The sequence below is a fragment of the Bufo bufo genome, chromosome 1, assembly GCF_905171765.1.
Source record: "Bufo bufo chromosome 1, aBufBuf1.1, whole genome shotgun sequence".
In the NCBI taxonomy this organism is placed as follows: Eukaryota; Metazoa; Chordata; class Amphibia; order Anura; family Bufonidae; genus Bufo; species Bufo bufo.
The window spans coordinates 664,436,671-664,461,108 of record NC_053389.1 but is presented as its reverse complement, the minus strand read 5'-3'; the positions used below and the strand labels follow the sequence as shown (position 1 = coordinate 664,461,108).

Genomic DNA, 24,438 nt, shown 5'->3' with positions numbered 1-24,438 from the left:
ACCATGGTAAAAGATCATGTGATGACCGGAATGACGTCACCAAAGGTCCTGTTGCTGCACAGAGATCAGATGAAGCCAGAAGGAGATGCCGGGCTACGCGAACAAGTGGACTAAGGCGAGTTAAAAAAAAATATTATTTTTTTTTTCCCCTCCAGCGATGTTTTACTATGCATTCTGTATTCAGAATGCTATTATTTTCCCTTATAACCATGTTATAAGGGAAAATAATACTATCTACAGAACACCGATCCCAAGCCCGAACTTCTGTGAAGAAGTTCGGGTTTGGGTACCAAACATGCGCGATTTTTCTCACGCGAGTGCAAAACGCATTACAATGTTTTGCACTCCTGCGGAAAAATCGTGGGTGTTCCCGCAACGCACCCGCACATTTTCCCGCAACGCCCGTGTGAAAGGGGCCTAATGGAGGCAGGGCTCCATAGGAACATCTCAAATCTCCTATACACTGCAATGATTCATTGTAGTGTATAGGAAAATCGATTGTAAAGATCACATATTGAAGTCTCTTAACCGCTTCACGTCCGCCCATAGACTATAAACGTCCTATGGGTGGACGTCTATTTCTGACAGCACGTTTTAAAACGTCCTGTCAGAAACAGCAGCTGCACGCTAATCGTGCAGCTGCTGATCGGGTTGCCCGCTGTCAGTGACAGCAGGGCAACCCTAAGGCTGGGTTCACACTTGAGCGTTTTACAGCGCGTTCAAACGCGCTGTAAAACGCTCAACACATGAAAACCAATGCTTCCCTATGGCCCTGGTTCTCACTTGAGCGTTTTACAGCGCGTTTGAACGCGCTGAAAAACGCCGTACGCTCAAACAAGTTCTTGAGCTTCTTTGGGGCGTTTTGACGCGCGTTTGTGGCCATAGGACACTGCAGTCAATCACACAAACGCGCGTCAAACGCGAGTTTACTATTGCAAAAAACGTGCATAAAAACGCGCGACAAAAACGCGCGTTAAACGCGCATATCAAATACGCTCAGGTCTGAACCCAGCCTAAGACAAGGCAGGGACAGTTCCCAGGTGCTGTGCGCTTCCTGTTCCGGCCCGGCGGTCATGTGACCGCCGTGACCGGAGTGTGCAGGGGCTGTGTGAGGTCTCTCAGAGACCTCGATCAGCCCTGCTGTGAGGCTGTACAGCGCTGGATTGCTGCTGTACAGCCTCTCTAGGGGTGCATTTGTCCTGTAACTGGGGCTACTATGTCAGCCCCAGTTACAGGAGAAATCAACAGTGAAAAAGAAAAAGTGAAGCAAATGTCCCCCAGAGGTCTTGTATGACCTTATGGGGGACGAAAAGTGTAAAAAAAAATAAAAAAAATACAGGGTTGAAAAAATAAAATAAAATAAAGTTTCACATGTAAAAAAAAAAAAAGTTCCCAAGTAAGGAATAAAAAAAAAAAATTAAAAATAGTAAAAATAAAATAAAATAGACATATTTGGTATTGCCGCGTCCGTAAAAACCAGCTCTATAAAAATATCACATGACCTAACCCCTCGGGTGAACACCGTAAAAAAAAACAAAAAAAAACTGTCAAAACAAGCAATTTTTGTCACCTTGCATCACAAAAGGTGCAACACCAAGTGATCAAAAACGCGTATGTCCCACAAAATAGTACCAATAAAACCGTCACCTCATCCCGCAAAAAATGAGCCCCTACATAAGAAAATCTCTCAAAAAATAAAAAAAACTATAGCTCTTAGAACATGGAGACACTAAAACATCATTTTTTTGGTTTCAAAAATGCTATTATTGTGTTAAAGTGAAACAAATAAAAAAAAGTGTACATATTAGGTATTGCCGCGTCCGTAAAAAACAGCTCTATAAAAATATCACATGACCTAACCCCTCGGGTGAACACCGTAAAAAAAAAGAAAAAAAAAAACAGTGTCAAAACAAGCAATTTTTGTCACCTTGCATCACAAAAGGTGCAACACCAAGTGATCAAAAATGCGTATGTCCCACAAAATAGTACCAATAAAACCGTCACCTCATCCCGCAAAAAATGAGCCCCTACATAAGAAAATCTCTCAAAAAATAAAAAAAAACTATAGCTCTCAGAACATGGACACATTAAAACATAATTTTTTTGTTTCAAAAATGCTATTATTGTGTAAAACTTTAATAAATGAGAAAAAGTATACATATTAGGTATGGCCACGTCCGTAACAATCTGCTCTATAAAAATGTCACTTGACTGAACCCCTCAGGTGAACGCTGTAAAAATAAATAAATAGAAACTGTGCTAAAACAACTAATTTTTTGGTCACCTTGCCCCATAAAGTGTTATAATGAATGATCAAAAAATCATATGTACCCAAAAATAGTACTAATAAAACTGGCACCTTATCCCCTAGTTTCCAAAATGGGGTCACTTCTTGGGAGTTTCTACTGTAAGGGTGCATCAGGGGGCTTTAAATGGGACATGGCATCTAAAAACCATGTGGAGTTCCTTTTCTTCTGCGCCCTGCCGTGTGCCCATACAGCAGTTTATGACCACATGTGGGGTGTTTCTGTAAACCTCAGAATCTGGGTAATAAATATTGAGTTTTGTTTGGCTGTTAACCATCGATGTGTTAAAGAAAAAAATTGATTAAAATGGAAAATCTGCCAAAAAAGTGAAATTTAAAAATTTGATCTCCATTTTCCTTTAATTCTTGTGGAACGCCTAAAGGGTTAACAAAGTTAGTAAAATCGGTTTTGAATACCTTGAGGGGTGTAGTTTCTACAATGGGGTCATTTATGGGGGTATCCACTATGTAGGCCCCACAAAGTGACTTCATACCTGAACTGGTCCTTAAAAAGTGGGTTTTGGCAATTTTCTTAAAAATTTGAAGAATTGCTTCTAAACTTCTAAGCCTTCTAACGTCCTAAAAAAATAAAATGACATTTCCAAAATGATGCCAACATAAAGTAGACATATGGGGAATGTTAAATAATAAATATTTTATGAGGTATCACTTTCTGTTTTAAAAGCAGAGAAATTGAAATTTAGAAAATTGCGAATTTTTCAAATTTTTGGGTAAATTTGGGATTTTTTCATAAATAAAGGTGAAATATTTTGACTCAAATTTATGACTATCATGAAGTACAATGTGTCACGAGAAAACAATCTCTGAATGACTTGGATAAATAAAGGCGTTCCAAAGTTATTACCACATAAAGTGAGATATGTCAGTTTTGCAAAATTTGGCCTGGTCAGGAAGGGGGCAAATGGCCCAGATGGGAAGTGGTTAAATAAAAAAGTTTTTTTTTATATAAAAAAATTCAAGTTTTAAATCACTCCCCCTTTAACTATAAGAAAAATAAATAATAAAGATCCTTTTCACCGCCATGTCCCAAAAACTCTATACTATTAAAATATAAATGTATGTATCCATACAGTGAACGTCTTAATGGGAAAAAAAAGGCAAAGTGGCAGATTCCCATTTTTGTCACTTCACCTCCTAATATAAATTGACTATCAAAAAGTCATACACATTCCAAAATGGTATCAATAAAAACTGCAGATTGCCCCCCAAAAAATGAGACTCCTAAAACTCCATAACCACAAAAAGTTATGGGGGTCAGAATATGGCGATTTTTTTAAATTATTTTAAGTATTAAAATACAAGAAAAACTATATACCGTATTTTACGGACAATAAGATTTTTTTTTTTTCATTAGACCTCAGGTCAGACCACCAATCAGACCCCCAATGTTAATCAGACCCCAACAAGACATCGGATCAGAGCCCAATGTGAATGACCACCTGATAAGAGCACCATGCCTCTCATCAGCCCACATATGCCTCTTATCAGCCCCCAGTAGTCTTATATCAGCCCCTATTGCCTCATATCAGCCCCCAGCAGCCCCCATTGCCTCTCATATTAGCCCCCAGCAGCCCCCATTGCCTCATATCAGCCCCCAGTAGCCCCAATTGCCTCCCATATCAGCCTCCAGCAGCCCCTATTGCCTCAGATCTGCCCCATGTTGTCTCAGATCAGCCCCCAGCACCCCCATATTCCCTCAGATAATCCTCCATCTGCCCCATATTCCCACAGATAATTTTCCATCTGCCCCATATTGCCTCAGATCATCCCCCAGCAGCCCCATATTGCCATATTTTTTATAAAATAAAAAAACACTTACCTCTCCTGCTGTGGACGCCTCTGCTCCAGTGCTCTTCTTCCTCCTCCTCCGTCGACTGTGCTGTGATCTGACGTGCCCAGCCAACAGAAGAAGACCAGGAAGCAGTGAGTACAGAGCTTTCACCGCTTCCTGGTCCTCCAGTATTAATGAGCGCTTAGGAAGTGCTTATTAGTATTCGCCCCGTAATATGCAGGGGCATTTCCCCCCCACTTTTGGCAGGAAAAAAATGCTTCTAATCAGGCGAAAAATACAGTAAATGTGGTATTGCTGTAATCGTACCGAACTAAAGAATGAAGGTAACAGTTCGGTTTTACTGCATGGGGAACGCCATAAAAACTATACCCATAAAACTGAAGCTGAATTGCATTTTTTTTCCAATTCCACCCCATTTCCCAGCTTCTCACAACATCTTATACAATATTAAATGGTGCCATTAGAAAGTATAACTTGTCTCCCAAAAAACAAGCCCTCATGCAGCTATGTGAATGGAAAAATAAAAGTTATGGCACCGGAAAGCCTTTAACTCCTTAGTGACCACCGATACGTGTTTTTATGGCGGTCACTGAGGGGCCTTAGGCTGGGCCTCCGTTTTTTTTACGACGGCCTAGTCTAAGCGCTGCACGGGTCCCCCCTGCAGTGGGGAGCGGGGACCCGGCTCTCACATGAGAGCCGCGGCCCTGCGCGAACAGCCCGGACCGGCAGGAGTGCCAATCCGGGCTGTTTAACACTTTACATGCCGCGCCCGCCGCATATAATGTGCTGACAATAGTCAGTCGGCACTGCGATATACCTGCTGGTCAGTGCACATGTCGCAGGGTTGGCGTCCTAAATTCAACAATGATAGGAAAAGACAGGCATTCTGTAGCTTGAAAAGTTGCTTTTTTATTGTCGCATATCTCTGGTACTGTGACGCGTTTTCGGCAATAAATATGCCTTTTTCAAACAGTGTGTAAATACATCAACAAATGCATTTAAATAGCCCGCCCCAACAAAACAATCAATCAATCAATCAATTACCTATGGATGTCACGTGACCGTGATGGCAAGGTAAACATCAGGTGAAAAGAAGGGAAAAACTTTTTCAACAATAACAAATGTTGCATTATCCAATTCATATTTTAGTCTCAGAATTTTCTGAAAATCCAGATCACTTAGCTTCAAGAGTCACCAAACTGTGAATCAGAGCGAAGAACCTATAAAAAACTATTCAGTGCATACTCGCGATTTAGACCTTTAGGTTCTAAGGTTTGAAGGCGGTGTATCCAATATGCTTCTCATCTCAGTAATCGAGCATTTCTGTTCCCCCCGCGTCTAGACTGTGGTATTTCTTCAATGATTTGAAAGCGCAATTGCGCAATGGTGTGTTTCTGTGAATGGAAATGGTGAGGAATTGGTAGTAGTAAGTTACCTTTTCGAATAGTAGATTTGTGCTTGCTACTGCGATCTTTCAAACGCATTGATGTCTCTCCTACATATGCATTTGTTGATGTATTTACACACTGTTTGAAAAAGGCATATTTATTGCCGAAACGCGTCACATTACATAGATATGTGACAATAAAAAAGCAACTTTACAAGCTACAGAGTGCCGGTCTTTTCCTATCATTGTTGAATTTGGGACGCCAACCCAGGGACACGTGCACCGACCTTCAGGTATATCGCAGTGCCGACTGACTATTGTTACGGAATTTGTTGGATTTCTAGTTCGAGCACGCGACACACTGCATACAAAGATATTAAATGAATACCTTTGCCTACAATGACTATCAAGCAAGGGATATTGTGGCACAGATCACTGCTTCGTCTGATTTCCTGAAGATTCCTTCGAGCGAATTCAGGAGTCGAAATTATGAGACTGAATCTAAGCATCTGATTTCCCTGAAACTACATGCCGCCACCTTAGTGAAATATGCCGTACTCTGCGAATACGACGAGGTTTGCGGGTCAACCTCAGACCAACACTTTTCGGGGATAACTTGGACTACTGCACACGATCTGCCAGTATACTCAATAAATGTTCACTGGATTTGATCACTTTAACAATCAAACCTTTATCCAGCGTTATAGTGGAATGCCGGAGCAACATTTCCATGACTGAAGAACAACTGAAAGACTGTTTGAAACCGGAGGACCTGAAAACTCTTAAGGAGAAAGTAGAAAAACATTGTTTTGATCTGGGGTTCAGCATTCAAAGCACAAAACGCTCAAAAAACCTCAGAGACACAGAAGATTATCTTACTAATCGGGTCTACAAATGGCGGGATACATCAGGCAGAGCCATTCCACAGTCACACTTTCCTGGCCGCAGGACAGGCTCCGCATCTTCTGGTTCTGGGAGCGATACTACGATTGGACAGTCCGGAGCTTTTTTAGGAAGACGCAACCGCCCCAAAAAAACACCAGGATAGCAGGGCGCCGTCATAAGAGAAACGGAGGCACGCTGAATGACACACTCTCAGATACCACAGAGACACTAGTCTTGAATCTCTCCTCCAAGAGACTGAACCCGACACAAATTAAGGTACTGCAAAAGGGTCTATCTTTTAGTCCTACAGTAGGACTCAATGAATTTGATTTGAACATGAATTTACAGCGGTACGTCCGCTACATACGTTTAAAATCTCATTTTTATACTGTTAGCAAAGTATCTGATGTGGGGGAATGTATTAATAAACATACTCTAACTCTTAAACAATTTAATCTCAGAATGAAGACTCGATTTTTTCCTCGTAAAACTCAGCACCCTATTGAGACGTACAATGGATATAAAAAGTCTACACACCTCTGTTAAAATGTCAGGTTTCTGTGATGTAAAGATAAATAATTTCAGAACTTTTTCCACCTTTAATGTGGCCTATAAACTGTACCACTCAATTGAAAAACAAACTGAAATCTTTTAGGTGGAGGGAAGAAAACAAAAAAAACTAAAATAATGTGGTTGCATAAGTGTGAACACCCTCTTATAACTGGGGATGTAGCTGTGTTCTGAATTAGCAATCACATTCAAAATCATGTTAAATAGGAGTCAGCATACACCTGCCATCGTTTAAAGTGCCTCTGATTAACCCCAAATAAAGTTCAGCTGTTCTAGTTTGTCTTTCCTAAATTTTTTTAGTCGCATCCCACAGCAAAAGCCATGGTCCACAGAGAGCTTCCAAAGCATCAGAGGGATCTCATTGTTAAAAGGTATCAGTCAGGAGAAGGGTACAAAAGAATTTCCAAGGCATTAGATATACCATGGAACACAGTGAACATCAAGTGGAGAAAATATGGCACAACGGTGACATTACCAAGAACTGGACGTCCCTCCAAAATTTATGAAAAGACGAGAAGAAAACTGGTCTGGGAGGCTACCAAGAGGCCTACAGCAACATTAAAGGATCTGCAGGAATCTCTTACAAGTACTGGCTGTGTGGTACATGTGACAACAATCTCCCGTATTCTTCATATGTCTAGGCTATGGGGTAAAGTGGCAAGACTAAAGCCTTTTCTTTTTTTTTTTTATCAGATCTTTTTTATTATTCAGCATTTACACTGTAAATACAATGTTGTGCAGATTTTACATAAAAAATTATATTCAGACATAACTTTTATAATGCTGACACCAGTCAGGCTACCAAACAGTTAGCAATACTCTAATTTTCACCCTTCCCCCCACCCTACCCCTCCCGCCCTACTGTAGCACAGAAGTACAAAAATACAATATTAGATGTTGTTATTCAGACGTCGAAACAACAGCCAGGGTTCCCATAATTTCTCAAATTTTGATGGGCATCCACGCTTCTGATATACCACCCGTTCATAACTTAACATCGTGTCTACTGCACCTAAGAATTCACCTAAGGTGGGCGGCGCTGTCTGTATCCAATGCAAGGCAATCAATTTCCTAGCTACATATAGTACTCTGCCTATCGCTATTTTATGTCTAGTGACTAGTGGCCAGTTCAGAAACATAACCCAGCACACACACTCTAGGCTCAAACGGTATCCGTACCTCGTATACGTCATGTATAGTCTGATTCACCATTTTCCAATATCTCCCTAGCCTCTCACACTTTCACATCATATGCATCAAGTCCGCAGATTCCACAGAGCACCAGTCTGTGGTCTATAACCCATGCGGAACAAAAAAAACGGTGTCTTGTAGACCATGTGGACTATAAACAGCTGCGAGAGTTTACGTCCCTCGCTCAAGGAATAGAGAGGTATTGCCTCTAGTATGTCAGACCATTGATCATCTGTTAGTGTGCCTACATCCTTTTCCCACTTTCCCCTAGCCACCAGCAGGTGTAATAGCAAAAACTTGTCTAGTAGCAACTTGTATGTACTGGAGATCATCCCTCTTTTCTCTCCTTTGGACAGAATCTGATGTAGTGCGATATCTCTCCCAGCCATCACAGTCCGATCCCTAAACGTGGAATTGTATGCGTGTCTCACTTGAAGGTACTTATAGAAGTGAGTCCTGGGTAGCTCGTACATTTCTTGCAGCCTGGAGAAGGAGATGAAATTTTTATCTTCCAGAAGGTGGCCTAATCTCAGGATTCCCTTCCTTTTCCATGCTCCAAAATCAGTCAAAGAAAGGAACTCTGGCAGCACGTGTTTGCCCCACAGTGGAGTGTATTCCGTATTGCCAACAATTCCCCTTAGCTGTTTAACCCTGTTCCATGTAGATTGCATCAAATAACCCAGATCCCCATCAGACCCCCCTTCCCGGCACCTTTAGTCTCCAGGAGCAACATTAGGTCACTAGATGACAAGCAATGGGTAAACAACTGACCTGTCACCTCACTCGGCTCCGGGTCCATCCACCCTTTAAAGTGCTGGCATTGTGCAGCCAGGAAATATACCCAAGGATTTGGTATTGCAAGACCCCCTTCCGTTTTAGGGTATTGCAGTGTTTCAAGTCTAATTCTCGGTTGCCCCTTGCGCCAGATGAGCTCCCTGAAAATAGTATTGATCTGATCAAATTTAGACTTTGACAGCCAGACCGGGGAATTATGCAAAATATAAAGTAACTGGGGCATCAACACCATTTTAATAAGGTTTGCTCTTCCCGCCACCGATAGATATAGTTTACACCACGCCCTAACTTTACTCCTAAACTTAATAACCAGCGGGTCAAAATTAAGGTGCTCAAAGTCCCGAAGTCTGGGGGATATATGTATACCCAAGTATTTAAAGGATACCGCACATGGAATATTTCTTTCTCGCACAATCTGTGACTGCGCTTGGCCGTCAAGCAGCATAATTGCCGACTTACTCCAATTTATAGTCAGACCCGATAGGGCACCGAAGCGGGTCAATAATTGTTATAGCCGCTGCCAGGGATGGGCCAGTGTCCCCTAAAAAGAGCAAAGTGTCGTCTGCATACATCGCCACTTTATTGTTAACTGCCCCATATTGGAACCCCCGAATATCTAAAGACCTACGAATTGCTGCAGCTAGAGGCTCAATCGCAACTGCAAATAGCAGAGGCGACAATGGGCACCCCTGTCTAGTGCCCCGACCCAAACAGAACTTGGGGGACACTCCACCATTCGCCCTAATACATGCTTTTGGACTAGAATATAGCACCTTGACCCAGGATATGTACTCTTCTCCAAATCCCATACAGACCAAGACCCTCCACAGGAATCGCCATTCAATGCTGTCAAAGGCCTTGGCCGCATCCAAAGAAAGGATTGCTCTATCTCCAACATTTTCAGCTGGGAGTTGAATACTGGCAAACACTCTTCTTATATTGATTGACGTAGATTTCTGAGGCATGAAGCCAGTCTGGTCAGAGTGTATGATAGACAGAATAACTTTAGATAGACGCGTGGCCAATACCTTCGCAAGCACCTTAACATCCCTGGAGAGCAAAGAGATCAGCCTGTATGAGTCAGGGAGAGAGTGATCCTTGTCTCCGCTACCTCCAAGAGGTGACATCTTAGCTCCTCCTGCCTAGCCTTTAAAGCATTACTTGTTAGGATAGTTGGGGTCAGCACAAAGGCTTCCTCCGCAAGCTTCATATTCGCATGTTTTTGTAAATTGAGCTCTCTAGATTTAGATTTGATCCGGCTGACTGATTTAATTAGGGAGCCCCTGAGGAAGGCCTTCATCGCCTCCCAAACAACTATCGGAGATGCAGTTCCCACATTTATGCGGAAATACTCCCTAGGGGATTGAAGCGTATCAGACATATCCCCCATCAGTGTTAACCAGAAAGCATTCAAGCGCCAGTATTTTGCCCCCGGTCTGGCTGTCTCAGAAATTTCAAGGGCGACACTAAATATGGAGTGGTCCGATGAGGTCCTGGCAAGATACTCTGAGTTCCGTACAAGTGGAAACATGGGAGCATTCACCAAACCCATATCTATACGCGATAGGGAGCCATAGGTCGAGGAGCAACACAAGTACTTCCTGTCCAAGGGGTGGGTCTCCCTCCATACGTCCGTCAGACCTACTTCCCCCCGTAATCTCGCAAACAGAGTTTCACCATTACTACCATCACTAGGTGTGACCTGGCATCTATCAAGTGAGCTATTGAGCACGTTATTAAAGTCTCCCACTATTAGCATTGGAAGCTCAGAAAACTCTGCCATAAAACCCAGAAGCTTTCTCAAAGGTACCGAGAAAAATGGTTGGGGTATATAGATCGTTGCCAAGACCATTCTCAACCCTTGGACCACACAATGCACCCCTATAAAACTTCCCTCCTCATCCACACATACCCTAAGGCATTCAAACTTAATATTTTTATGGACCAGGATACTAACACCCCTGGAATGTGAGGAGAAGACGGAATGCACCGAATAACCCAACCACGGCTTTTGCAGAACATGTATAGATTGTTTGGTCATATGCGTTTCTTGCAAGCATATTATTGCTGGCGGATATCTAGATAGGTAACGAAATAATCCGTGTCTTTTCGTAGCATCCGCCATTCCCCTCACATTCCAGCTAAGTACTCTTTTAACAGATCCCATAAGAGCATATACAAAAATAAAAGTAGGTTAGGGTCACATACATCTCCAAGTCCCACAAGCTGCAAGACAAAGTAGTGTTAATCAACAAAGCATAGTCTCCCATCTCTTCCTCATTTCCCCCTTCTAGGTGAACAAGGACTGTACGTTTCAACATCTTAGAATTACTATCATTGGCACATTCGGCATTAATAGCCCTCAGTACACCCTCCCCCCACCCGCCCATCCCTACCCACACAAGAAACATAAGTAGCATAACCAGATTTGCTAGTGAACCTGGGGCCAATAATGTGAACCTGGCCCAACAGCGCCTGGAGCAGCACAGCATCCAACACAATACCGCTCTCAGGCACAATGAGAAAGTGGGGAGCAACCGAGGGCGTATGCTCAACCCACGAAGTGTCTCCAGCAACCGGCTAAAGACAGAAGAGTAATGTCAACAGCGGTGAATAGATAGTCCCGGGGACACCGAAACTCCATCTGAGATCAAACATATCCAACAGTCTCAGGTGTCAGTCGATGGGATCCTAAGGCGACGCTCATTTTGATCTAGCCACTTGACCGCAGCATCCGAATCTTCAAAGAACACAGCAGATCCAAACGCCACCACTCTGAGCCTAGCCGGGAACATCATGGAATACTGAACTTGCAAGTCCCTCAGCCTCCTTTTAATATCCACAAAGCGAGCCCTCTTCTTCTGTACATCCGACGAATAGTCCGGAAACAGTGACACTTGTACCCCATTAATTTTCAAATCATGGTGGGACCTCGCGGCCCTCAGTATAGTGTCTCTGTCGCGATAGTGCAGGATTTTAGCAAGTATTTGGCGTGGTGGACGCCCTGGTGGTAGGGGTCTGGTGGGGACCCGATGTGCGCGTTCAACCGCATATAATGCAGAAAGTCCTCTATCTCGGAATTTATCCGCAAACCATTTTTCAATGAATTCAGTAGGATCTGGGCCTTCTGACTTCTCTGGTATTCCCACCAGCCGAATATTATTGCGGTGAGTGCGGTTTTCAAGATCATCGGTTTTGGCATAAAGCGCCGCTATGTCTTTTGACACGGTACGGCTCTCTTTCTGTAGGGTAGCAGCCCCATCTTCCAGGTCCGAGACCCTCCTCTCTACCTCTGAGGTGCGTTCAGCCACCTTATGTAGGTCATGACGAATAATGGAGATATCAGCCTTTAGGCTTCCAATATTTATATTCATCGATTTGAGGGTGACGTTGCAGTTAGCAATAGCTGCCATCACATCCTTTAGAGTGGGCTCAGGAGTAGTGACCTCTGCCAGGCCCTCTTCAGCGCTCTTTGGGCTATTTCCCGCCTCCCTTTCTTTCTGGCCGAGGAGCTGCTGTTCATCATCACAGGGACCTTCCTGCCCCCCTATGCCCTTATCTAATGGTGTCAGGGAGCCATCTCTTGCACCCTCGTCATGCCTAGGGGACTGTTGTGGTTTGTGAGCATATCGCTCCAGCCGCGCTGCAGCTCCCTGACTCACCGCCGACCGCAAGTCAGGCCAGTCTTCTTCATCTGCGCCATCTTGGAAGCGGCTCTCCTTCTCCTGTCGGCTCGGTGTTTTGCCTCTTTTCGCCGGCATATTCACTGAGCACTGAGCCGGATCGCTTGCGGAGTGTGTCCCCTTCCTCTCTGATCAATTACAGCGCGAATTGCCACCGCTGAAGGTATAAATTGCAGGATGCTTGCCGGAGCGGATGCAACGTGCGCCTTACTCCATGTGCCGCTAGGCTCCGCCCCCACTAAAGCCTTTTCTTACGAAGAAAAATATTCAAGCCATGCTACATTTTGCAAAAATACATCTGAAGTCTCCCAAAAGCATGTGGGAAAAGGTGTTATGGTCTGATTAAACCAAGGTTGAACTTTTTGGCCATAATTCCAAAAGATATGTTTGGCACAAAAACAACACTGTACATCACCAGAAGAACACCATACCTACAGTGAAGCATGGTGGTGGCAGCATCATGCTTTGAAGCTGTTTTTCTTCAGCTGGAACTGGGGCCTTAGTTAAAGGGAACCTGTCACCGGGATTTTGTGTATAGAGCTGAGGACATGGGTTGCTAGATGGCTGCTAGCACATCCGCAAAACCCAGTCACCATAGCTCTATGTGTTTTTATTGTGTAAAAAAAAAAAACGATTTTATACATATGCAAATTAACCTGAGATGAGTCAGGGACAGGACTCATCTTAGGTTAATTTGTAGATGTATCAAATCAGTTGTTTTACACGATAAAAACACATGGCTATGGAGACTGGGTATTTCGGATGTGCTAGCGGCCATCTAGCAACCCATGTCCTCAGCTCTATACACAAAATCCCGGTGACAGGTTCCCTTTAAGCTAGAGGGAATTATGAACAGTTCCAAATACCAGTCAATATTGGCACAAAACCTTCAGGCTTCTGCTAGAAAGCTGAACATGAAGAGGAACTTCATCTTTCAGCATGACAACAACCCAAAGCATACATCCAAATCAACAAAGGAATGGCTTCACCAAGATGAAAGTTTTGGGATGGCCCAGACCTGAATCCGATTGAAAATCTGTGGGGTGATCTGAAGAGGGCTGTGCACAGGAGATGCCCTCACTATCTGACAGATTTGGAGTGTTTTTGCAAAGAAGAGTGGGCAAATCTTGCCAAGTCAAAATGTGCCATGCTGATAGACTCATACCCAAAAAGACTAAGTGCTGTAATAAAATCAAAAGGTGCTTCAACAAAGTATTAGTTTAAGGGTGTGCACACTTATGCAACCATATTATTTTATTTTTAGATGTTTTCTTCCCTCTACCTAAAAGATTTCAGTTTGTTTTTAAATTGAGTTGTACAGTTTATAGGTCTCATTAAAGGTGGAAAAAGTTCTGAAATTATTTCTCGTTGTTTTACATCACAGAAACCTGACATTTTAACAGGGGTGTGTAGACTTTTTATAGCCACTGTACATTAACCTAGTTGAGAAAGACATTCTAACACTAGTACGCCAGACCAAGTAGGGAGTTAATCACACACATCAGAATTTAACTCCTGAAGGGAAATAAACTTTAAATTATTTGACAGTTGATAAGTTACTTATTTTTAAACCAGCCAATAAAGGGGGAGCCCTCGTTGTTTTGGATAAAACATATTATATGAATGAGATCTTGAGACAGCTAGAGGACTCCAATACATATCAAGTTTTACAATCTGATCCCGTATGGCAAATAAAACATACATTGCAGGGTTTAATTGATAAACATAGAGAGAAGGGAACCATTGATGCCAAACTGGTAGAATTTTTAATCAATCAACATCCAATTACCCCAGTGTTTTATACACTGCCCAAAGTGCATAAATCATTGACAGAACCTCTGGGCCACCCTATTGTGGCAGCAATGGATTCCATTCTCTCTCCTCCAGCCATATTCTTAGAAAAAGTTCTCACGCCATTAACCAGACTGGCACCCTCATATCTAAGAGACACTCAACAATTTCTTAATAAAATTTCTTTATTACTAATAGATGAGGAGTGCATTCTGGCTACCTTCGATGTATGCAGTTTCTGCACCTCTATAATACATCAGAAGGGTCTCAATGCTGTCAAATGTCTTTAGAGCACAGTACACACAGCACAACACAATGCAATTTTTTTTTCTATCCCTCTTCACAATTGTACTGGAGCAGAATTATTTTTTGTTTCAAGATGCATTCTATCAACAGCAGTGTGGGACCGCGATGGGTTTGAATGTCGCACCGCCATACGCAAATTGCTATATGGCAAAATTCGAGACAGATTTAATTTACTCTAACCAACTATATCAATGACATTGCATCTTTTGGCGCAGATTTATCGATGATGTTTTTTGCGTGTGGCGGGGTGGCATTCGAACCCTACAAGAGTTTAATTTCTCTATAAATGCGATCTGGCCTGAATTACAATTCACTCTTTATTTTGACAAATGTCGAATTCCATTTTTAGACACCTGGGTCATCAGGGGAGTGAATGGTCTGTTGGAAACTGACCTTTATGTAAAAAACACAGATCGGAATACTACTACTCATGTACACTAGTAACCACTCAGCTTCTACCAAACAATCACTCCCCTACTCTCAGTACCAGAGAGCCTAGCGGATCGTGAGTGATCCCACTATACGTGAAATGAGATTGGATGAAATGACTCTAAAATTCAAAGAGGGTATCCCCCACGTCTATTACAACAACAAAGGGATAGAATCCATGAAGTTCACATTCAGGAGAAAACCCAAAAACAACCTTGCATACCTTTTGTAGTTAAATATCACCCATTGATGAACAAAGTTAGAACAACCATTAATAAACACTGGAGCATTGTACAAAAATCTTACCTGCAAATTGAGGAATTTAAGAATCTTCCCATGTTTTGTTACAAGAGAACAGATGATATCAGTTAATATTATTAGAGCCGATATTGGCAGTAATAAATGTGTACTGAAACAGTGTATTCTCTACAACAAAACATGGCACCTATCCCTGTTTGAACTGTACACATTGCTCCAGTGTTATTAAGGGTTCCTTTTTGACTCCTCTACACACAGGGGAAAAATTTTTAATACAAGTTTTTTTTTTTTACTTGTGACCGCAAATTTGTAATCTATACTCTAAAATGCTCATGCGGGTTACTTTTTGTTGGAGAGACATCAATGCGCTTGAAAGATCGCATTAGCAAGCACAAATCTACTATTCAAAAAGGTAACTTGCTACTACCAATTCCTCACCATTTCCATTCACAGAAACACACCATTGCGCAATTGCGCTTTCAAATCGTTGAGGAAATACCACAGTCTAGACGCGGGGGGAACAGAAATGCTCAATTACTGAAATGAGAAGCATATTGGATACACCGCCTCTAGACCTTAGAACCTTAGGTCTGAATCGCGAGTATGCACTGAATAGTTTTCTATAGGTTTTTTTTTTTATAGGTTCTTCGCTCTGATTCCCAGTTTGGTGATTCTTGAAGCTAAGTGATCTGGATTTTCAGAATAATCAGAAACTAAAATATGAATTGGATAATGCAACATTTGTTATTGTTGATAAAGTTTTTTCCTTTTTATCTTCTTTTTTTTCACCTGATTTGCATGTTTACCTTGCCGTCAGTCACGTGACGTCCATAGGTAATTGATTGATTGTTTTGTTGGGGCGGGCTATTTAAATGCATTTGTTGATGTATTTACACACTGAAAAAGGCATATTTATTGCCGAAAATGAGATATGTGACAATAAAAAAGCAACTTTACAAGCTACAGAGTTCTGGTCTTTTCCTATCATTCCCTCTGTCTCCCATCGGCACCCCGCAAATGTGATCGCGGGGTGCCAATGTGTGTGAAGGCTGGCAGGGCTCTGATTTAGGCCCCAGACCGGCTGCGGCCGTCTGTTATAGTCCCCTTGTGGGACTATTAAGTGGTAAAAAAAAAATAATAATAATACACTGCTCAAAAAAATAAAGGGAACACTTAAACAACACAATGTAACTCCAAGTCAATCACACTTCTGTGAAATCAAACTGTCCACTTAGGAAGCAACACTGAGTGACAATCAATTTCACATGCTGTTGTGCAAATGGAATAGACAACAGGTGGAAATTATAGGCAATTAGCAAGACACCCCCAATAAAGGAGTGGTTCTGCAGGTGGTGACCACAGACCATCTCAGTTCCTATGCTTCCTGGCTGATGTTTTGGTCACTTTTGAATGCTGGCGGTGCTTTCACTCTAGTGGTAGCATGAGACGGAGTCTACAACCCACACAAGTGGCTCAGGTAGTGCAGCTTATCCAGGATGGCACATCAATGCGAGCTGTGGCAAGAAGGTTTGCTGTGTCTGTCAGCGTAGTGTCCAGAGCATGGAGGCGCTACCAGGAGACAGGCCAGTACAGCAGGAGACGTGGAGGAGGCCGTAGGAGGGCAACAACCCAGCAGCAGGACTGCTACCTCCGCCTTTGTGCAAGGAGGAACAGGAGGAGCACTGCCAGAGCCCTGCAAAATGACCTCCAGCAGGCCACAAATGTGCATGTGTCTGCTCAAACGGTCAGAAACAGACTCCATGAGGGTGATATGAGGGCCCGACGTCCACAGGTGGGGGTTGTGCTTACAGCCCAACACCGTGCAGGACGTTTGGCATTTGCCAGAGAACACCAAGATTGGCAAATTCGCCACTGGCGCCCTGTGCTCTTCACAGATGAAAGCAGGTTCACACTGAGCACATGTGACAGACGTGACAGAGTCTGGAGATGCCGTGGAGAACGTTCTGCTGCCTGCAACATCCTCCAGCATGACCGGTTTGGCATTGGGTCAGTAATGGTGTGGGGTGGCATTTCTTTGAAGGGCCGCACAGCCCTCCATGTGGTCGCCAGAGGTAGCCTGACTGCCATTAGGTACCGAGATGAGATCCTCCGACCCCTTGTGAGACCGTATGCTGGTGCGGTTGGCCCTGGGTTCCTCCTAATGCAAGACATTGCTAGACCTCATGTGGCTGGAGTGTGTCAGCAGTTCCTGCAAGACGAAGGCATTTATGCTATGGACTGGCCCGCCCGTTCCCCAGACCTGAATCCAATTGAGCACATCTGGGACATCATGTCTCGCTCTATCCACCAACGTCACGTTGCACCAGAGACTGTCCAGGAGTTGGCAGATGCTTTAGTCCAGGTCTGGGAGGAGATCCCTCAGGAGACCGTCCGCCACCTCATCAAGAGCATGCACAGGCGTTGTAGGGAGGTCATACAGGCACGTTGAGGCCACACACACTACTGAGCCTCATTTTGACTTGTTTTAAGGACATTACATCAAAGTTGGATCAGCCTGTAGTGTGTTTTTCCACTTTAATTTTGAGTGTGACTCCAAATCCAGACCTCCATGGGTTGAAAAATTTGATTTCCATTTTTAAATTTTTGTGTAATTTTGTTGACAGCACATTCAACTATGTAAAGAACAAAGTATTTCAGAACAATATTTAATTAACTCAGATCTAGGATGTGTTATTTTTGTGTTCTCTTTATTTTTTTGAGCAGTGTACATTTATTAAATAAAAAAAATTCCATAAAAAAATATTAAGCTTTTTCCCCCGATTTTCAATAAAAAAAAAATTAATAATCTGCCCCATATGTTTGGTATTGCTGCGTCCGTAACAACCCGGACTACATAAATATCACATAAATTATCCCCTACGGTGTACGCTGTTAAAAAAAAAAAAGACAGAATTCTAATTTAGGCCTCTTGTACACGACCGCATGGGTTTTTCAGTATTTTGCGGTCCGCAAAAAACGGATCTGCAAAAAATACAGATGACGCCCGTGTGCATTCCGTTTTTTGCGGAACGGAACAGCTGGCCCCTGATAGAACAAGTACTATCCTTGTCCGTTATGCGGACAATAATAGGACATGTTTTATCTTTGAACGGAAATACGGAAACGGAAGGCATACCTTTCCGTTTTTTTGTGGACCCATTGAAATGAATGGTTCCGTATACGGTCCGTAAACAGAACGCCAAAGAACGGAAAAAAAAAACGTTTGTGTGCGAGAGGCCTTATTCTTAGTTGCCACTGAAAAAACATAATAACAAGCTATCAAAAAGCACCATTTATTTCGGCCAGCAAAAATCAAGCTCTCACACAACTCCATAAAAATAAAAAAGTTATGGGTTTTTGGAACATTTTTTTCTTAAAAAAGGGGTTTATTGCAAAAAAAATTGTAAAATGTAAATAAATAAATGTATTTGGTATCACTTTTATCGTACTGACCCAGAGAATAAAGATATTATGTTATTTATGCTGAAAAATGAATGCCATTAAAAACTACAACTTATCCCTAAAAAATCAAGCCCTCATAAAGCTATATAGACGGAAAAATAAAAAAGTTATAGCTCTTGGAACGCGACAATGAAGAAAGAAAGAAAAACGCTTGGTCAGTAAGGCCCAAAACAGGCTGGTCACTAAGGGGTTAATGAAGCGGTTAATCATCATTGACACATCTTTAATAGTCATAGAAACATCTAAATATTCCCTCGGTACAGCACAGATCTCTTCTTCCTGGTCCCTTGTGAGTAAGTTTTGGGGATAATGGATGAAGCCTGTTTTGAGAGGTACTTTTGGTTTTGTGTTGTCTTTTTAAACATCTGACATCGTAGAGACATGTCCAAACTATGAACAGTTGATGGGGTCTATTAGCTGGGCCCTAGTTATGCCTAGATTGAAGGACACTAGAGGCTTTTCCAGTACCATGTTCCTCCAGCTTTTAGTACAGAGATCTCTAAGATTCTGCGCCCTGTCAATGTGGCACACATAGGCTTTAATGGTACCTTCACATGCTGCAGATTTTGTAGCAAAATTTTCCAGCACTGAAAATCAGTTCCATTAACCTGAATGGGTTTTACAGAAGTCCATGTAGGTTATCCGGGAAATGATAATGATGACCTGCTCTCAAGATAGGTCATAATTATCACATCTGCTGGGGTTTAAGTCCTGGCACTCCTGCCAATCAGCTGTTTCAGGTTGCTGCTGTACTCACCAGAGCTCTGGTGAACAATGCAGGCCCCCGGCAGCTTTTTAAAGACAGCGCCATACATCATATAGTGGCAGTGCTTGGTATTGCAACTCAGCACCCTTGACTTGAATGGGGCTGAGCTGCAACTAGGCCATGTGACCAATGTACAGTGTTGTCACTGGCCTAAAGAGAGGCTGCAGTGCTCAAGGCCTCTTCTAACAGCAGGGGTCCCAGGTGTGGCACCCCCACAGATCTGATACTGATGACCTATCGGTTCCTGGATAACCCCTTTAAATGAATGGAACTGATTCATTCTGCAACAAAATCTGCAGCATGTGAAGGCATCCTAACGGAGCTGATATAAATTCGCTTTATTGTATAAATCTGGTGAAAACCACTGAAGGCGGAGGTCTAGTTTAAATGAGCTTTAATTATTTAGTAAAGATTCTGCTACCTCAAAATCTTCAGTTTTGTGTTGTGTATAGTTTTCGTTGCCCAATATGCTGTGTTTATGCATTTTTTCCTAGCTTGTCAGAAACGTTATACACATTTTAATCAGCATGTCTCTTTGAATATACAAATGTTTAAGAATTGTAGATGGATGCTGAGTCTTATGGCCTCTTAACGCTTCTGTTTTTGTAGGTGAAGTGCGTGATGAGCTGGGTCGCAAAGTGGAAATTACTGAGGTATTGATCATTTTTGTTTGTGTATTTCTATATTACACAGCATCTCAGTGTAGATTCACTGCTTAATCTAAAAATATAGTGGCTGCAATAATGCAAAACAAAACCATATTACTTTTCCATTGGGGTTTTCTGAGATTCCCTATAGACTTGAATAGGAAGGAGCCGTCCCATTGAAGTGAATCGGACGGCTTGTAATTACACCTGCTCATCACTGCGATGTCGATGGCACGCAGGTAAACAATGAAGGGATGGCTGCGCTTGCTCAGAGAGCGGCCTTCTCTTCAACCAGCTGGACCTTTCATCAGTGGGGTGACGGATCACGGACCAATTTAAGTTGAATGGGTCTGTATCTGTTCTGGCCGCCGCACGGTTGCTGCATGTGCATTGGGGACCGCAAATTGCGGTCCCCAATGCACAGAACAGCCGCACAACGGCCGTGTGCATAAGGCCTAACACTGAGAGCATGAAGAGCATAGAGGGCCAACAGAGCCAGTAACATTGTTATACAAGTTATACAAATTCTTCAGCAGCAAAATAGTAGGACATTTTCATAAAGATTAGACATTTGCTTAATTTTGAATTTATCAAATAATTAAATTACAAACAACTTGTGTTTATGAGTAGGAAGGACATCAGAAATAGCAGACTTTGGTAATATCCATTCCAGCTAAACATGCCTATCAAACCTATTCTCTTTCATTTATAGTCAAAAAGGGACTTAAAGAGGACCTTTCACCTGAAAATGAAAGTTAAACTAAAGATATAGCCTTACTTACATGCCCCCGGTATTGCTTATTCAGTCATTCATTTTTCAATCAGTGCCCCCGTTTGTCCGCGCTGCCCCCCGAAATATATTTGCCGCCTTGTATGCTATTGAGACATTCGGCTCAACTGGGCGGGCCTTCAAAAGTTCTCCCTTAGCCAGGGAGAAGACGCTCCAGTTTTCACGAGATGGCTCCAGCTCCGGATGGATGAAATCGCTCTAGTTCTCGTGAATCTCGCGAGAACTGGAGCGTCTTCTTCCTGGCTAAGAGCGGAGTGCGCTGATTGGATGCGCTTCATGCCAGGGAGAAGAATGATACTCCCGGGAGAACTTTTGAAGGCCCGCCCAGTTGAGCCGAATGGCTCATTAGCATACAAAGCGGCAAATATTCCGGGGGGCAGCGCGGACAAACGAGGGAACTGATTGAAAAATGAATGACTGAATAAGCAATACCGGGGGCAGGCTATATCTTTTAGTTTAACTTTCATTTTCAGGTGAAAGGTCCTCTTTAAAGACGACCTGTCACCACAAAATTGACAAAGTATGCATGTTATAGAGCAGGAAGATCTGAGTTTTATGGAAAAAGCTTCAGTGAAACTTGTAATTTATAAATTTGTCTATCTCTGCTTTTTCTAGGCCAACCTCCGTGTACAGCTATCAGTGACTGACAGCTATCTCTCTATACACACTTAGGCCTCATGCACACGACCGTTGTGTGCACCCGTGGCCGTTGTGCTGTTTTTGATTTTTTTTCGCGGACCTATTGACTTTCAATGGGTCCGTGGAAAAATCGGAAAATGCACCGTCCTATTTTTGGGACAGACAACGGTTCACGGACCCATTCAAGTCAATGGGTCCGTGAAAGAACACGGATGCACACAAGATTGGCATCCGCGTCCGTGATCCGTTGCCGTAGGTTACTTTCATACAGACGGATCCGAAGATATCCAACAGTATATTCTAACACAGAGGCGTTCCCATAGTGATGGGGACGCTTCTAGTTAGAATATACTACGAACTGTGTACATGACTGCCCCCTGCTGCCTGACAGCACCCGATCTCTTACAGGGGGCTGTGATCCGCACAATTAACCCCTCAGGTGCTGCACCTGAGGGGTTAATTGTGCATATCATAGCCCCCTATAAGAGATCAGGGGCTGCCAGGCAGCAGGGGGAAGACCCCCCTCCCTCCCCAGTTTTAATTTCATTGGTGGCCAGTGCGGCCCCCCCTCCCTCTATTGTAATATCATTGGTGGCCAGTGTGCGGCCTCCCCCGCCCCCCCTCCCTCCCTTTATTGTATTATCATTGGTGGCCAGTGTGCGGCCCCCCCTCCCTCTATTGTATTATCATTGGTGGCCAGTGTGCGGCCCCCCTTCCCCCCCGGCCCCCCTCTATTGTATTAATATCATTGGTGGCCAGTGTGCGGCCTCCCCTCTCTCCCCCCCCCCCCCCCCCCACCCGATCATTGGTGGCAGCGGAGATTCCGATCGGAGTCCCAGTTTAATCGCTCTGGGGCTCCGATCGGTAACCATGGCAACCAGGACGCTACTGCAGGCCTGGTTGCCATGGTTACTTAGCAATATTACAATATTAGAAGCATCATACTTACCTGCTGCGCTCTCTGTGACCGGCCGGGAGCTCCTCCTACTGTTAAGTGACAGATCATTAAGCAATGCGCCGCACAGACCTGTCACTTACCAGTAGGAGGAGCTCCCGGCCGGTCACAGACAGCGCAGCAGGTAAGTATGATGCTTCTAATATTGTAATATTGCTAAGTAACCATGGCAACCAGGCCTGCAGTAGCGTCCTGGTTGCCATGGTTACCGATCGGAGCCCCAGAGCGATTAAACTGGGACTCCGATCGGAATCTCCGCTGCCACCAATGATCGGGGGGGGGATGGGGAGGCCGCACACTGGCCACCAATGATATTAATACAATAGAGGGGGGCCGGGGGGGAAGGGGGGCCGCACACTGGCCACCAATGATAATACAATAGAGGGAGGGGGGGCCGCACACTGGCCACCAATGATAATACAATAAAGGGAGGGAGGGGGGGCGGGGGAGGCCGCACACTGGCCACCAATGATATTACAATAGAGGGAGGGGGGCCGGGGGAGGCCGCACACTGGCCACCAATGATAATACAATAGAGGGAGGGAGGGGGGGCCGGGGGTGGGGGCCGCACACTGGCCACCAATGATATTCAAACTGGGGAGGGAGGGGGGTCTGCCCCCTGCTGCCTGGCAGCCCCTGATCTCTTACAGGGGGCTATGATATGCACAATTAACCCCTCAGGTGCAGCACCTGAGGGGTTAATTGTGCGGATCACAGCCCCCTGTAAGAGATAGGGTGCTGCCAGGCAGCAGGGGGCAGTCATGTACACAGTTCGTAGTATATTCTAACTAGAAGCGTCCCCATCACTATGGGAACACCTCTGTGTTAGAATATACTGTCGGATATAAGTTTCACGATCTAACTCGTATCCGACAGTATATTCTAACATAGAGGCGTTCCCATGGTGATGGGGACGCTTCAAGTTAAAATATACCATCAGATTGGAGAAAACTCCGATCCGATGGTATAATAGGGACTCCTGACTTTACATTGAAAGTCAATGGGGGACGGATCCGTTTGAAATTGCACCATATTGTGTCAACGTCAAACGGATCCGTCCCCATTGACTTGCATTGTAATTCAGGACGGATCCGTTTGGCTCCGCACGGCCAGGCGGACACCAAAACGACTTTTTTTTCATGTCCTCCAAAAATCAAGGAAGACCCACGGACGAAAAAACGGTCACGGATCACGGACCAATGGAACCCCGTTTTGCGGACCATGAAAAAATACGGTCGTGTGCATGAGGCCTTATTTAGAAAATGCTATCGGTTACTGATAAACAGCTCCCTTGTGTAAAGCTTTCAGAAACTACTAGCTATTTCTGTATATACACTTACACCGAGAATGATATCAATCACTGGTAACATCTTCCTGTGTACAACTACCAGTGACTAACAGCTATCTATGTAAACACACTTAGGCCTCATGCACACGACCGTTTTGTTCCGCATCCGAGCCGCAGTTTTTGCTGACTTCAATGGGGCCGCAAAAGATGTGGACAGCACTTCGTGTGCTGTCCGCATCCGTTGCTCCGTTCCGTGGTTCGCAAAAAAAATATAACCTGTCCATTTCTTGTCCGTTTTGCGGACAAGAATAGGCAGTTATATCAATGGCTGTCTGTGCCATTCCGCAAATTGCGGAACGCACACAGACGCCATTCATGTTTTGCGGATCCGCAATTTGCGTACGGCATAATCCGTTATGAACGGATCCGGTTTTATTATCTTTAACATAGCCAAGACGGATCTGTCATGAACTCAATT

General features: G+C 43.7%; 1 protein-coding gene across 2 annotated transcripts in view; it reads left to right on the top strand.

The window, feature by feature from the left end:
• Positions 1 to 24,438, top strand: part of ATP8B4 (ATPase phospholipid transporting 8B4 (putative)) — a 515,241-nt gene that overhangs the window by 363,237 nt on the left and 127,566 nt on the right. For both annotated transcript variants that reach the window (XM_040414025.1, XM_040414026.1), the window contains one exon: positions 20,251 to 20,294. In XM_040414025.1, coding sequence (XP_040269959.1) covers positions 20,251 to 20,294 — 44 coding nt within the window. The remainder of the gene's footprint in view (positions 1 to 20,250; positions 20,295 to 24,438) is intronic.